The 16,421-nt window shown below is 34.4% G+C and overlaps 2 protein-coding genes across 13 annotated transcripts; both read left to right on the forward strand.

Annotated features, from left to right (window-relative positions):
* Window positions 1-46: 46 nt before the first annotated feature.
* On the forward strand, window positions 47-16,338 carry Sec16 (endoplasmic reticulum export factor secretory 16). Of its 12 annotated transcripts, none has more exons than XR_011799506.1 (21): window positions 47-446; window positions 997-1,046; window positions 1,126-3,252; window positions 3,311-3,983; window positions 4,062-4,287; window positions 4,366-4,803; window positions 4,884-4,969; window positions 5,057-5,267; window positions 5,795-5,901; window positions 5,976-6,132; window positions 6,370-6,508; window positions 6,576-6,846; window positions 6,931-7,685; window positions 7,767-8,198; window positions 8,475-8,507; window positions 9,838-10,083; window positions 10,453-10,804; window positions 10,912-11,003; window positions 11,644-11,688; window positions 12,386-12,472; window positions 13,229-13,269. XR_011799506.1 is itself a non-coding variant. In XM_072000558.1 (20 exons), the coding sequence occupies exons 2-20, from the start codon at window positions 1,041-1,043 to the stop codon at window positions 13,307-13,309; spliced, it is 6,519 nt and encodes a 2,172-aa protein (XP_071856659.1). In that variant the 5' UTR covers window positions 47-824; window positions 997-1,040; the 3' UTR covers window positions 13,310-16,338. The 12 variants fall into 12 exon arrangements, 10 of the variants coding, with proteins under 10 accessions (XP_071856659.1, XP_071856666.1, XP_071856665.1 ...); XR_011799507.1 differs by having other exon boundaries at window positions 13,212-13,229; XM_072000558.1 differs by lacking the exon at window positions 11,644-11,688 and having other exon boundaries at window positions 47-824; window positions 13,229-16,338.
* LOC141445736 (uncharacterized) lies at window positions 8,514-9,868 on the forward strand. Its single transcript, XM_074111658.1, has one exon. It carries the CDS (start codon window positions 8,520-8,522, stop codon window positions 9,345-9,347), a length of 828 nt encoding a protein of 275 aa, XP_073967759.1. The 5' UTR covers window positions 8,514-8,519; the 3' UTR covers window positions 9,348-9,868.
* Window positions 16,339-16,421: the final 83 nt, after the last annotated feature.

Consider the following 16,421-nt stretch of genomic DNA (forward strand, 5'->3'; position numbering starts at 1 on the left):
TCGCGCATTCATATTTTGAAACTTTGTTATAAATCTATAAGAGTTATTATTTTGAGCGTTTTATTGTCAAATTATTATGTAGAAATCTGTTCAGTTTCAGTATTTTCCTGTTTTTGAAAAATTTTAAATTACATTACAATGCCATCTAACGAGATTTCATTGGAGATCTTTTTGACGTTTGAGACCAACGCGTCCGCGCTGTGCGCGTCTATGGTTCTGCTCGCGTGGAAAGACAACGAGAAAAATTCGTGACGTGCTTAACCCACATCTTCCTCATAATATTCGTAAAATGTCCGCCTTTTTGTGACTTTTCCTTCTAATCTGGTAAAAATTTCATTTGCCTCGATAAACGATCGAATTTGCTAAACGTAACGATTCGAATGTTTTGTGGGAGAAAATAATGCTTATACTCGCGTATGGACACCAGTGCCAGACACGATAGCTAGGTGAGTGAACGTACGAGAGGTCCCTGAACGCTAACGTTGGATATCACAGCTGGTATCTCAACTTTCGGCACGACGTTCTCAATTCCTCGCCTTTTAACTTTCTCCTATCTGCCGATCGTGTTATTTACGCACAAAAACTGCTCTCTCATGATTTTTGTTACATAATTATAGTAATTTTGAGTTTTGTGGTGGGAAAATTTCAAGAAATTTTCTAGCTAGGATAGGCTATCGTCAGAAAGAGTATTAACGGATTTTCTATCCCAGTGTAAATTTTGAACTCAATTTATTTTTATTTTACGAAATATTACTTTATAAGCAGAAAAAAATCATTAGAGATTTGAAAAATAGATTTCTAATGACCTATATATGTTTTTTATGGTATGTGAAAGTGTATTCTGTTGGTGTATTAATAATTTTTAAAGTTATATTTTGAATGTTTGTTAAAATATGTCAGGTATTCCTAAATGTTTATATAAGATACGTGATTTTGTAGGATAACAATAAAATTCTTGTTTATAATGCAATATGTAAATTATTTTTTGTCTTGTAGGTTTTATATAAATAAGAAACAAGTGTTACTGTCTTGGAGGCAGTATGAGTGTGAGTAGCATGTTTAGAAATATTGTACGAAATGTAAAAAAATTTCACTTGTATATTAATATCCAAAACATATTTGTAGAATCCTTATAGAGCCAGACCAACTAGGTCTAGAATAGATCACAGCTTAGGCTATGGAACTCATAATCAAAATATATGGAATCCAATGTCTAGAGTACCACCTGAAGTATCGTCAAATGATCCTGTTCAACATCAACCACCACTCATGAATCAGCCAAAACAGTCGAATGATCCTTGGAATAATTCATGGAATTGGGATTTTGACAAACAGGCAGATAATCAGCAACAGCAACCGCTACAGTCAGAACGACAGCAACAGCATTATGTACCTTCTTATGCCAATCAAGGACAGTTGATACCCAATTCTATTCAAGATCATTATTATCAAAGTGTTAACGGTAATAAGAATGATCTACTCAATCAGAATTCGACATCAAACAGAAATATACCAGGGACAGTTGCTAATAGGCCACCAATTCCTAATCATACAGACTCTTTTACATCTTATTCAAATTATAATCAATATCAGCAATATCCACCACCACCACCACCTCGAACAAATTCTATTAAATCTGGATCTACGAATTTCGATCAACCGCAATGGGCAGGTGATCAACAATCTCAAAATGTTTCATATTTACAAAAGTCAGGTGTTCAAAATCAAAAAGAGCAAGCGTCACGTCCTACTTTAGTTGGTAGCAATTATAATTGGATGAAGTCTAATCAAACAAATGTAATGATTCCACAAAATTGGCAAAAACCAGCTGCTGTATCAGGACATTGGCAGGATCCAAAAATGGACAAGGAGGCACAAAATTTTGATGATATAGGTAATCGATATACACCACCGGTACAACAAACTAGACCAAGCCAGCACCTTCTACCTTCTACTGAAAATAAAGAATATTCTATAAATGATACGAATGATGCAAATAATTGGTCTAATCAAGTTAATATATCTTCTCAATGGAATGCTCAGAACTGCGAATCTGCAATACCTAATCAAAGTCAGCAAATAACACAAGCTTATAATGCTAATGATGAATTTAATTCTTGGCCTCAAACAAATACTGAAGTCTCACAATCTCGGAAAAAGACCAACGACAATAATGCAACTCAATGGTTACATGAACAGCAGGAAAATAATAATTTAATAGAAGAAAGTGTTAAACAAGAAGTTACTGGTGCAATTGCTACAAATGACTGGCAACAAAATCGTACAATAACATCTCATCACATTCATTCTAATATTATTCCAGCAGCAGAACCAAATATAGAACATGAAGAAAGAAAATGGTCTGCTCCTTCGTTAATTTTAAATTCTGTCAGCTCTAAAGATTCTAATACACAGATAAAAACAAGTATCGCTAAATCATATCCATCTGACTCCCGGCTTAATATGTCCGCTACTCCTGAAACTATATCAACTGTTGCAAGTTCTGAAAATATTTCTGTGCAAGGGAACAATGATTTTAATTTAGCAAATGATGCAACAGAATGGGGTAAAAGTAATTCAACTGAGGAGTTGCCTATAAAATTAGAACAGTTAAATCTTGGTACTAAAGTAAATAAAAATGTTGAAAGTCAAAATGAGTTGAAAGAAGCACAATCTGTTAATCCTGAAGATGGGTGGAATCAAAATACAATTTCCAATAATAATATTACACCTGATAATATATCTGGATTGCCTTTAGAATGTGCTGTACTCGGTACAGAAAATGCTCATTCCAATGATAATCAAAATCTTATTAGTCAAGATCATACGGCGCTTAATCCATATCAAATGACAAACATTAAGTCTTCAGACAATATAGCACAAAGTGGATATGATCAATGGTACAGCCAGGATACATTGCCACTTTCATCAGAAAATACATTGTATTCGAAAGATAATGTTCGTCCACCAAAAGAATGGAGTATAGAACAAAATGTAGAGAACTATGAAAATATCCAACAGCCTTCAGAATTTATAAATTTAGAAGTAGTCACGCCATCCTTACAAGAACGAGATATATATGGCTCAAGAGATTCTATAAATAAGGAAACTTTAGATAATGATCCTAAACCAGTTCCAAATTCTGCCAAGGAGGTAGCCAGTACACGTGATTTTAGACAGGAAATAAGTAATATTGAAGTACCCTCTGTGCAGCAATCCACACGATCTCATTCCCTTCTTCAGGCAGAACAGGTAAAAGAAACGAGTCAACATTTTTTGCGCAGTTAAAGTAAGTAAAATTATTTTACAGGTGCCAGATAATTACGAGTTCGCATCAAACGATAGAAATACTTTTCTGGAAACCGGAGAATTAACCGATTCTCATCAAGAACATGAACCGAGTCCACCAAGTCAAGATGATGAAAATGACGAAGTGCCTAATGACATTCCCTTTCTACGCGAAGTACCGGGACAATCAAGCTCCATAGATCCACGTAGAAATGATCCAACCGGGCAAGAACAATATGTTCAGACTGGTCAAAGATTGTCTGATCCAAGAAGAAATGATCCATCTGGTCAAGAGCAAGGTCTTCAGTTAAGAAGTATGTCTGAAAGATCAGAACGGCGCGATGTTCCACCTGGACAAGAAAGAAACGTTCCTTTACTCTCACGATCCGATTCCGACACGATGGAACGCCGAAACGATCCATCTGGCAGAGAACGTTCTCTGCCTCCGCAACAATCACGAAATGATCCATCTGGAGAAGAAAGATATCAGTCACAATCTCAAATTATGCTAGAACCAAGTGAGACACGGGAAATACCTGGAAGAGGTAATGAATCTGAAGATCCTGTTCAGCAGACTGAAGAAAATCTTAGACAAATACCGGGCGGTGCATCTTCCAATGAAGTTACTCAGTCAGCAGATGACAGATCTAATGGAAGAGTAGTTACAGGCTCTCAAGAAGTTCCTTCTATAGGCTGTGAGAGAAAGCTTTATATCTATGTAAATTCAATAATCTTGTATGTACTTATTATTAAATTTTTGTATCTCGTTTCAGCTGCGATACAGGATCAGACCAGTGACTCAAGAAACAAACGCGAGGAAGCTGTTGGCGCATCAATACGCGAGAGTCAAGGAATTCCTAGTGCATCGAATCGTAGAGATTCGTATGAAGATGAGGATGACGAAGGAGGATCCGGAAATAGTAGAGATGATAGCAGAGAAAGACGACGTGACAGTAGCTCGGAACGCCGAAGATACGAATACGAACGAAAAAGCGCGTAGTTAGTAGATATATAATAACTAAACTTTGGAAAAATTCATAAGTTATTTAAAGCTTAAGATTTTACCTTAACTTGCAGTTACGATCGTGAACGGGAATACGATGATGATTATTATTACGATCGCCGACGTGGAGGAGAAAACGATCGAACATATAATACTCGCGATGAATTCGATCGTCGAGAAATTCCTTATCGAGAAGATGACCGCAAGCATCATAGTCGAGACGATCTAGATAGGCATTCGAGAGAAGAGGTCGATAGAAGAGGCAGAACTAAAGAAGATCTAGATGATAGAGACATTAGAAGAAGACCTGACGATCGTAGAAAAGATAGGGTTGATGATGGAATACGACGCAGGGAAAGAGACATTAGAGACTATGATCTACGATATTCTAGAGATCGCGATTATCTTGACCGTGACAGAAGAAGAGACGATAGACGACCAAGACGATACGATGATTACGATATAAGAGATCCATACAGGAGAGAATATTACGACGATCCTTATAGTAGAGGGTATATATCTTTTTAGCACGCAATTGATATTTTAACATGATATTTTGTACATATATAATATCATTTCTTTCGGATTTTAGTTCTAGACCATCCAGTAGATCCTCCTATAATGACAGAGATCGAGAGTACTACATGCGATCGAGAGATCCGTATTATCCTTATAATGGTATATATATATATATATATATACATATATCCCTTGTGCAGTTAAATTCTTGTTTCAAAGAATAAAATAGATTATTTTGTGTTGAAGGATATCCTGGATACGATTACGGTGTTCATTATGCCAGTAACTATTATGCATACATCGAAAATTTGCGACGTACGAATCCTGCTGCTTATTCGGAATGGTATCATAAATATTATGCTAATCAACATCAACAACAACATATTTCTCGTGGTGTTGTTAATTATCCTGAAGACAGAGCAAGTGTCCATTCCGGGCGTAGTTCTTGCGACGAAAGGTAAGTGTTAGAGGAGTTAAAGCAAGTATTGGATGAATATTCTGGTTCTATTTTCCTATAGACTTTATAATATTCATTATGTGTTAGATTTTTTACAAATTCAAGTGCATGCTTCTACTCGCCAAACAAAGCATTATATGTTCCGTATTTCGGGTATCCCGGATGGACTAGGAGTCCACAACGAAGACAGAATTCAAGTTATCAAAATTTAAATAGGTGAGACCGGGAGAATTCTCTCGGTTCAAGACTTGCTCGAAATATTGAAAATATCAAATTTTCTGTCATTGAAAGTAATTTAGTTAAAATATTTTCCTGCCATTTAAAATATCTTTCTTTAAGTAGTTAATTAGAATTCCTCACTAGAGCTAGTATTTGTTAAAAGTTAAGATATATTAAAATATTTATATATACTTGTAGGTCTTATTAGAAACGATCTGTCTTCCTTTCTTGTAGTTGTCCTGCTCGACGATCCATTATATTATTGCTGGTTTAAATTCAGGTGCGACAATAAAAATTGTATTTTTCAGAACAACTGGTGATAAACGAACATTAGCTGATATATCTATGCTTGAAGATTCGACAACTACCTCTGCACGTATGACACCAACTAAGTTCTCTATTTCACATGTGTATGGTATGATTTCAAGTATCATCATTTATTTATCAAAATTCACTGTAAGAAGATTTATACAAATATTTTACTTTCAGGATGTTTCTCTATTGGATCGTTGATACATGTGCATCCAGCTTATCCATCTGATGGTGAAAGAGCCAAAGTAGACATTTTTAGATTGGATAATCTACTTTCACATGATCCAGTAGCACGCGATTTACGTGCCTATCCTGGTCCCCTAATTAAGCAAGTGTAATCAGTATATCTATAATCTAAGCATGCGTATTCTCATTTAAGTGCGTGGAACATTTCAATTTATTTTTACAAAAAATAAAATTTCACGTTGTATTGTTTTCGGTAATGTATGTATTACATATGCATGCTTGGACATTAATTATTATTTTATTTAATTTTACATTTGTAACGTTTGTAAATAATTTCCTGCCTATTTATATTATTTGTAATACCATATCTCGCTTTTTTATATAGGGGTGTGACTCATAAAAAGACCATTATCGAATATTGTGAGAATAAAATTAAAAAGGCAGCGTCAAACGAAGAGATGGTTGATCGTGCTTCATACATACTTTTATATGAACTAATGATTATGTTGATTCAACAAAACGGAGTAAGATATATTCTTTGTACACACATACAATTTACTTTTTTTATCTGATCGTACGCGTGTTTTCCAGAATGTCGTCGGCGTTGATATAGCAGCATTGTTACTCAGAAATAAAGATGCATACCCTTACGATGTAAATAAGCAAAAGTCGCAGGATTCAGGAAGAAGGGAATCGATAATATCTCAAAGATCGGGAGCCTCAGTTGGAGATAGTGTTCAAGGCAGTCAAGATGGTGCATTGACATCCGAAAAAGTCGAAAGTAAGCCACGGAAAAGCACTGAACAAATAACAGACGAATTTAGAAGTACGTTACTTTATGGATTAGTCCAAGAAGCATTAGGTAAATATATATTTATATCCTTTATGAGATTAAACACGTACATGATGTTTATTTGTTTTAAATTTTATTATTTTTAATATACAGAATATGCAATGAATGAAGGTCTTTGGGGACATGCACTCTTCTTAGCTAGCAAATTGGATAAACGTACGCATGCGTCTGTAATGACACGTTTTGCTAATAGTTTACCGTATCACGATCCACTGCAAACTTTATATCAACTTCATTCTGGCCGTGTGCCAGCTGTTGTTACTGGTATATCGGATCCTCGATGGGACGACTGGAGACCTCATTTAGCAATGATTATATCCAACACATCTGCTAATCCAGAAATTAATCGTCGCTCAATTACAACTCTCGGTGATACACTTTCTGCGCGAGGGGATATTTATGCAGCGCATTTCTGTTACGTACTTGCACAAGTTGATTTTGGTACCTATGGAGCAAGTAATGTAAAACTTGTACTGATCGGTGCAAACCATCATAAAGCATACAATGTATTTTTCTCAACGGAAGCCATTATGCTCACGGAAATATACGAATATGCGAGAAATCTTAGTGAACCAGGTTTTACATTAGTAGATCTACAAACCTTTAAGTTCGACTTGGTAATAAAAATGGTAGATCATGGATTAATAGAGAAAGCTTTACTATATATAGAACAAATTGCAGTAAACATTTTTAACGAACCATCAAAGTACAAAAAGTCGTTTATTAATGCAGTGTATAATTTAGGAGACAGGATTAGGTATCATGATCCTGTCTATAAAGATTCTATCGATGAAGCTACAACTTTAACTTGGTTCAATAATCTAGCTGAAATTGTTGGTAAATGCCATGTAAGTTTGAATAGAAGATAAACGTTAAAAATATTATTTTATTTGAACTGTATAAGAAACGAGGATGTTACTTTATTACAGGAGGGAGAAATTACCGAAAATGAAGTTTACGTTCCTCAAGCAAAACAAGAATCGTATAACGGTATACAAAATCAAGAAGTGCACGAGATGCAACAACAACAGCAGTGGAACACGACTCAAGCCGAATACAGAGAAGGTTCAACGTCGATGATGGAAGTAGCCACGACTGATACACAGTCAGAATGGCAGCCATTATCTCTACCACCGAATATACCAGATACATATGATCAAACTATGCAGTATACGAGAAACAACGAAGAATCTTGTCAATATCAACAACCTCAACAGCAAGATTATTGGACTCAAGACTCTTATTATCAAAGCAATTATGGAAGAAATGATAGTACCATCACGAATTGGCAACAATCGACATATTCTCCGGAACAAAGTGATATTGACAACTCTCAACAGCAAGAAAAATGGAACTATAAGGTAAATTAATTGCTCCAACTTATGACATAATAATATATGGTTTTCAGTATTATATTCGCTTATCCCGTATCATTTCATACATATTTCGTTACATAATTCCGATAGTATAATTATTGTATGTTTATTAGCCTTACTCGCACATGTACATACTAATTAAATTTTTCGTGTTTGATTCTTTCATAGAATAATATCTTTAAATCTTGCGACATTGTACGTACATGTAGAAATAACATTTTTTTTTCGTCTCTTTCTTTTTTAACGCTTGCATATGGACAGACGGAAAGAGAAGAACAAACACCTACCTTTGAAGTAAGTAATTATATGGTTACTGCGGATAGTAATCTCGATCCTGAGTGGTCATTGGATGACACCAATGTTAGTTCATTACGACGACGCAAAGTATTAACAGATTTGGATCGATGCGTTAGCCCTCGTTCTTCCGATTTTAATATTACTACTTATACGGGCATATCGTCAACTTTTAAGCCAACTATTCTAAATGAAAAGTCCATGAAATCGCGGAAAATGATAACATACCCAAAGATCACGGTAGCTTATCCGAGAATCTTACCAAATAATACAATTTACACGAAAAACGTAAATAAAATAAAGAAATTAGATGGTAGGTACGTGAAGCCACCTTCTTCGCAGCCGCCTATATTCCTAAAATGTAAAGTTAAAAAGAAAATGGAAAATAACGAAGACAAAAATTCTGGCGATGCGGATGAAAATAATTTGACTTTATCGGCCACTACCGATTTAGATATTCAATTTAGTAAGGTTAACTTTGAGTTTCCTTCTATGTTTAATTCTGGTTCAAGAAACAAGGTAATTATAGCTTCCGAAAGTATGAATCAAAGTTTAAAGCAATATTGTAATTTTGAGGACAAAAGAGTTACGAGAATAGCTCCGCATATTCGAAGGAAAGATGTTATTTGTGATACGGTAGATGCATGGTCTTATTCGAATTCTTCACAGAATTCCACCGAATTGTGTCGATATAAACCACTTATTTTTGGTGGTACGTACCCGATAGATTTACCGGTTAAATCAACAAGTGATCTTTGTTTAACAAAATTCAAAGATGTTCCTATGGAAAAGTCCATCCCTAAAACTTATGATATTGATGTTCCAACGGATTGTGAGTAGAAAATATATTAGGTTTCTCGATGTTAAAACCTCAATGTTACTGTACATTTGTAGTTATAACTGCAAGAAATATTAACTTACTTGCGTACGTCAGTTAGTTCTTCCGCTTATAAAATAACGTTTCCGATGAATAATGTTTTATGTTATTAGAAGGCATGAATAATACAAATATTTGATACAAAGTAATTTGTTCTCGCTTTAGATATCATTTATGTATATAAATCTGTTGATATTAAATATGTAATAAAGTTTCCCATGTTACTGATTTTCCTGAATTTTTCAAAAATATCTCACATCGATTATTAAACATGTAAGCAAAGTTTTTCACTATTTACTGTTATAGTTAGATACTTCTGCGAAGAGAAAAGAACGTATATGTATATAAAATATTGAATGCACAAGTAACAACGTGTACTTACACTATTACAGTAAACAGTGATCGACTTTGCTGGGGCAACTTTGCGATGATGAATTGTATACTTTATTTCAGTCATCGCAACCGGCAATTTCGATGACACCGTCGATGAGAAAACAGTACGATCCATTGGAAGAATTGGATGCTCTCGAGACTCCGCAACCAGCCTCGAAACCTGCAGCTTCATCTAAAAAGGCATCAGAAAAACCAGTCGAAAAGAAATCTTCTAACAGCGGAGGTTCTTGGTTTGGCGGCCTCTTCAGCAAACTTGCTCCAAAACCAAGGAACCAGATGATTCTTCCGGATGACAGTAATCCGACGGTAAGATTTTCGAAACATCAAAGCCTTAATGGATCATTAAAAAATTACGATAGCTTAGTTTTATACTTTTCTGTCGCTTAAGGGCTCACGCGGGTACTTATGGTAATTATGACGTCTTTTATGCCGAAAAGGAGAAAGGCCAGTATAATTCAATGTTCGGTCACTTAATTAACAGCTAACGAATTATTGATATATTCTGGCTTAACATTTCAATTTTCGTGTCTAACAAAAAATTTATATAGTGAAATTATTCGAGCCCTGTAGTTTAGCTTTTTTTTTCTCCCCCCCATATAAAAAAGATATTTGTGCCCCCTTTGTGTAAATAGAGAGGCGCAATAATATTTATATTTCGCTTTATCTCTTAAATAGATCGTTTGGGATCCGGTTGCTAAAAAATGGATGAATAAAGACGAAGACGGAGATAGTAATTCGGCTACAATAGCTCCCCCTCCGAAAGCTTCTGACATGGGATTTAGATCACCTGTGCCCGAACAAGCTTCTCAACCACCTCAATCATCTCAACCACCTTCGCAAGCAGATGACACCTCTGTGAACAAATTTAAATTACCCAGAGGTAGAAGTATGCGTGCTAATTATATAGATGTAATGAATCCAGGTGGTTCAAAAAATAGCGCAGTACCTTCGAGTATACCAACCCCAGTAACATCTCCAATGGTACCTATGGCTACCTCATCACCTCAGTTATTTATCCCTGCTCCAGGTAAATTTTCTATAGCTCGTTAAATCACATAAAGTTTACTTTGATTAATCACATCACTCTTTCTTCTATTTTTTTTTTTTTTTTTTTTTTTTTTTTTTTTTTTATAGTTAACGATCCAAGTGTTCCTGTAGACTTCTTAACTTCAATGGAAGCAACAGCAGCCGTACCTACGAACGTTCCTGAGAATACATCTCAAGGGGTAAGCTCTTTTTATTGCGAACAATAATCTCCGCAAACTTTCATGCACATACAATGATCTTTTGTCATCACAAACATATATTCAACATTAACAATACAGTTTCATGCGTATATCTACAATCTCAGATTCACCGTACACAACCCTTTTACTATCTTTTTGTCATGGCTGCAGTATGCTGGTTTGCAGCTTTGTTGTACTTTAAACCTGTATCTGGAACTGTAATGTTAAAATGTTATTTTCTCTCCTTTACAGTTATATTCGTAATAACAATTTGTACGTACTCTACATTTCCCTTAGTTTTGTGTATTGTCTGTTTATCCAAAAATACCAGTTTTCTTTGTCTTTTAAATTAATTCCTATTTTCGTATGTACGGTATACTTATTAAAAAATTATATGTATTTTTTGTTATTCGAATTATTCACTGGGAAACGGTATCAATTCCTAAATAGGTTTCTTTTTCCTACAAACGAAAAACAAACAAACTATTTCGTCCCTTTTTAATTGGAAATTATATGATTTTTGTATTATATTTTAACGTTCGTTATACTAGGTAGATTTCCCAAGATCACAATAGATATCCTCTTTCTCGCAAACCTGTGTTTAATCCACCTTTCTCTTTTTTGTTTCCTTTGCAAGCAGTCGGGGAGGCAGAATGATGTAGCCAAATAATAATTGTTGCTGATAGTAAGAACTATTTTATTAATTTTATACGCTGTTCTTTAGTATTGTTTATGCATGGTTTGTAATGTTTATCTAGTAGCATGGACGACAGTGTAAATATTGTACGTATGCTCGATGCAACGAGTTTCAATTATTTGCAACATTATGGCATTTGAACAAATTGAGTTATAGCAAGAATGATTAAGAGGATAGAAAACAGAGCATACTGTTTAAAAAGCTACTTTTTAATACTTGTTTGTCCATTATCCTTCTTTTTGATATTCGTGTTTCTTATAACGTTACACGACACTCCTTTAGAGTTTCTTGTTTTGCATGTACACAATTTCTTGGTAACAGGTGTACAAGGAAGGGTGATATAAGTCACAAGCTAACATATGGCACAGGATACTAAAATAACGCAGTAGTATAGTTACATTATAATTTTTAGCATGGTTTATTTTTGCAATTAAAAGGTATATTTATCGTAGAGAACATCACAGTTTTATACATGACAATACTAGAGATTTGCAATACCGATTACACGCAATTCTGATATTTCATGGTCTCTTACGTCACGTAATTTTATTAAAAAGTAGTAATTTTTGTTTTACGATAGAAGGAAGTCGGTATTGCAACCTCACAAACTTTGTTACCTAATCATAGCAATAGAATGAGTATTCGGTTAGTGAGACAAAATTGTTGTGTTGTATATGGCACACAGTTCTCTCGATGGAGCTCAACCAGCTCGTTATCGCGAGAGGTGCAGAGCTACACTATGAGGGATCCGCGTTTTCTCCCACAGAACAAGGTAATCCAGTGGCATTAGACATTTCTCATTCCAAAGGTGATATCACTTACAAATACTACTCAACAATACATGGTAGAAACTCTTACTTATTTATTACAGCGTCGTATTTTATAACGAATTCGTAATTGTGCAAAGTATTTATTTTTTTATTTAGAATTGCCCTTATAAGTGAAATGATCCCTGAAATTTTTTTTTTTTTTTTTTTTATGAATAAATTTTAAATAGTCGAATTTGTTTTAACTCAAAAATTATTTCACATGTATAGGTCTGTTTGAAATATATTTTATATTTGCAATAGATTTAAGATAAGATATCGTTTCGTACTTCACAGTCGTATAGCTTTCGCCCTTAAATCAAGCTTAAATTCATTAAAGTCGAGCAATTTATTTTCATAAGATTTTTATGGCAAAGCTATGGGAAAGCTTGGTGAAGGATGTATTTATGGTTTTGGTCTCACAGTGTATATGTTATATTGCGTTAATTGCGTTAAAAGCTTATATTTTATGCTTTGCATCACATCAAACAGTAAGCTCGAAATTACAAACGTAACAAGGAAATGTGATCATTTAATTACTATTTTTCAATCTTGATATTACATAGTTTTATGATAAAAGAATAATATAACAAATTTACAATGGCATAAGAAGAGTACAAGATATTCAATTAATATAACGAAATTGTAAGATTTACGATATAGTTGTATATAATTTCGATCTGACGTTGTGATTTATTTTTCAAGAAAATGATGATCTTTAGGGACCAATGATGTACAACCCGAACGACATGAAGAATCGTTCAGTGAAGAACATACAGCAGAGCCGGTATCCTCCACGATAAAATTCGCAAGATCGTCAACAGCACGCGTATTCGCTGATGAATAACTCCGAAAGATTTTTCCTTTTATCAAGATCACGTTGTTCAAACGAATCGAAATTTTCGCAGATTACACAGGCAAACATACCTCAAATTACGTAAGCAAATAATAATAGACGCGTTATAAGTTTTAGTCAAGTACATGTGAATTTCCAATTTCGATTTTACAAGGATCAATTTACTTTCTCTGGAAATGAGATTTCTGGAGAGTATATCGTACATGTATATGTATCTTAAGCATATAATTGCTTCTAAATAGTACCGCGAGCATCCGATTAATATCGCAATTTAATACTGAAAAACCGTTTAAGAAGCCGTTAATGTTAAGAGGGTTCGCTTATTTCCGTTTATTAACTTGTATCTTGTAAAAGTTCTACGCATTGATCGTTCTTAGTTAGGTCCACACAGGGTACTTGTTTCGTAACATTAGTTTTTCTCACGGAATGTTTTCCAACTATCTCGTTGATATATGGTCACGCAAATCGTAGATATTTTTATTTTGTCAAATAGTTCTAGCGATTCGATTCATTTGCGAGTATCGCTTATTAACAGTGTAGATTTCAACACGAAAATAATATGCGTTGCCGTTGTTAAAGCGAATGGATTGAACGTTTTTATCGCGGTGTTTCAATGAGTTATATCGAAAATTCCAATAATAAAGTAGCTGTTGAGAAATGTATGTTATGTTGAATGAGATCGCGAATGTTGAGGATAGTGTTAAGTTTGCGCTCGTAACTGAAATTCAGGTTTATGTTGTGCGTGAGTATAATCGTAGTGAGAATAATGTCCACCGTATCGTCGACATTTTGGACGAAATTTGTTACAGTCTAGGAGCACGGTGATATATACCACCGAGTCTGATTTTATATGCCGGCAAAGGACAGTTATTACATAGAAAAAATGAAGCGGATATCAGTAATGTAAGAAATGTTAGAAATCTGAAAATTTTATGGACCTTATTGTTGGGTGATCTGTCATGCAGGTACTGTTATTAGTCATCAGTATATCATTATACCAACGTTATATCAATAAGAAGCGTAACTGCCATCTATGCGTATCTATTTGAATTCGGAATAATCGATAAAATGTTCTTTTTTTAATTTCTTCGTAATCGTTCAATGCATTTCTTTCAACAAATTTTGTCTAAAAATTGTTCGATAGCTAGTTTACGAATACTAGATATAATATTTTCTTCAATTTGGTACACGTTTGTGCTTTGTTTTCGATATTATAAGCGAGGCTGCACATTTAAAAATTCCGAATTTTGTCTTTCTTCGTTGTACGATGTAACGAAACGATATTTATCACCTAACGGAATAACCACGTGTTATACCATAATTCTCTAACTTATTCATACTGATAGGTAAATGCCGACTCGTAGATCGCAGCGTTCAAACGAACCATGCACGTTTTCTCTCCAGGAGAAGTGCATAGTTCGTTTGTTCCTGGTATGTATATAAAAACATTGGTGCTGTCAGAGCGTTTCAGTTTGTAATTATCAGATCCGTATGCCATAAAGAGTTGATAATCTGCTCAACTGGGAGAGAAAATATTTTATGGAACGAGCAAATACGCTTCTATACACAAGCATGTTATTTCGCGTTTTTCTTTTTCTTTTACGAGCGTAATACGATTATTCCAAAAGTCTATGTTCCTCTCGGTGATCGCTTTCGATGATATATATATATATATTACATATTATATTTTTCGCGAACATTACCGAGGGAAGTTCGTTCTGTTACATATGAGCCAAGCGATAGTGGCGATAGTTTGACAACCTGCCGAACGAAGGATAACATTCTCGCGCAATGTACAAACGTAGGATAAGTCTTATAGATCGGTTTCTCATTTAACGTCCAGCATTTTGTGATAGGAATACGATCGAAAGCAAAGGACACATCGCGAATATTATCGAACGAGCGTATTCAAAATATAGCGCGCATCAGTTGGTAGGAAAAAAGAGAAGATAAAGAAGAAAGACATGACATTTTATTCCGTTAATGTCCGTAATTTCCATAAATCGGCCAGTCTTGATCAGGACTGTTCGAAGGAAGAAAGATCGAAAAATACAAAGAGAATAGCTCCATTTCGTTTGTGTGAAATAATATTCTTTTTCCGCCATTAATCACAATTGGAGTGAAGCTGGTTTTGCCGAGATTTGTAAAATATATTAGATTATTCGGTTTTATATTCGTGACACGATAATGTGCTTTCAAGACATATATATTACGCATAAATTGTAGCATATTATTATGTGAAACGCGTCTTCGTGTATGTTACATGTATATACGTATATATAGATATATAATGAAATTTATGATTTGTACATATAATAAACATAAGTCTCTCTGTTCGGGAAATATAACAAATTCACATGTTGCTATGTTAAATAGAGCCATTCGTCGAACTGTCCTTCCCGCGTTCAAGTAAATCCAAGACTCGTTATTACATTTTAGCTTGAAAGGCAACATCAAAATCAGAATAATTCTTCTTGTGAAAAATGGCATTAAGATGCAAAATATGTGTCTTGATTATGAAAAATTCATTTTCTATCCGAAATTTATCTTAAATTGATTTCAACGAAATACCTCGGTTTTGTTGAGCACGTTTATATATTTTAATTAAGTAAAATTGAGGTTTCGAGTATGTAAATTCGATCGATTTTGTCGATATGCCCGAATGCAGCCGAAGTGATACCGTGTACTCGCAGTAAACTAATAAACGTCAAAAGAGGGTTTTAACACGAAACGTTAACGTTGAACACAAGTATTAATTGAATTGTACGTAATATATGTATAGAATGGTTTATGAACGACGCGATTTCGGCTTAATGTAATATATTACGATATATCTTTAATGCACTTTATAATTCAAATGTCGATGTATGTTTATGGGAAATACGGATAATGAGAAATGTATACTGTATATTAATATTACTACTATCCCTATTATTATTACTGCTATTATAATAAAGAATGATATATGAAAGACAACGTACGAGTCTCGATATTTCGCAAATTTGTCTTCTTCGTCGTAAATATGCATTTTCTACGACTATATTTCCATCGAAACGAGA

This window comes from Bombus fervidus, chromosome 3 (assembly GCF_041682495.2).
Source record: "Bombus fervidus isolate BK054 chromosome 3, iyBomFerv1, whole genome shotgun sequence".
In the NCBI taxonomy this organism is placed as follows: domain Eukaryota; kingdom Metazoa; phylum Arthropoda; class Insecta; order Hymenoptera; family Apidae; genus Bombus; species Bombus fervidus.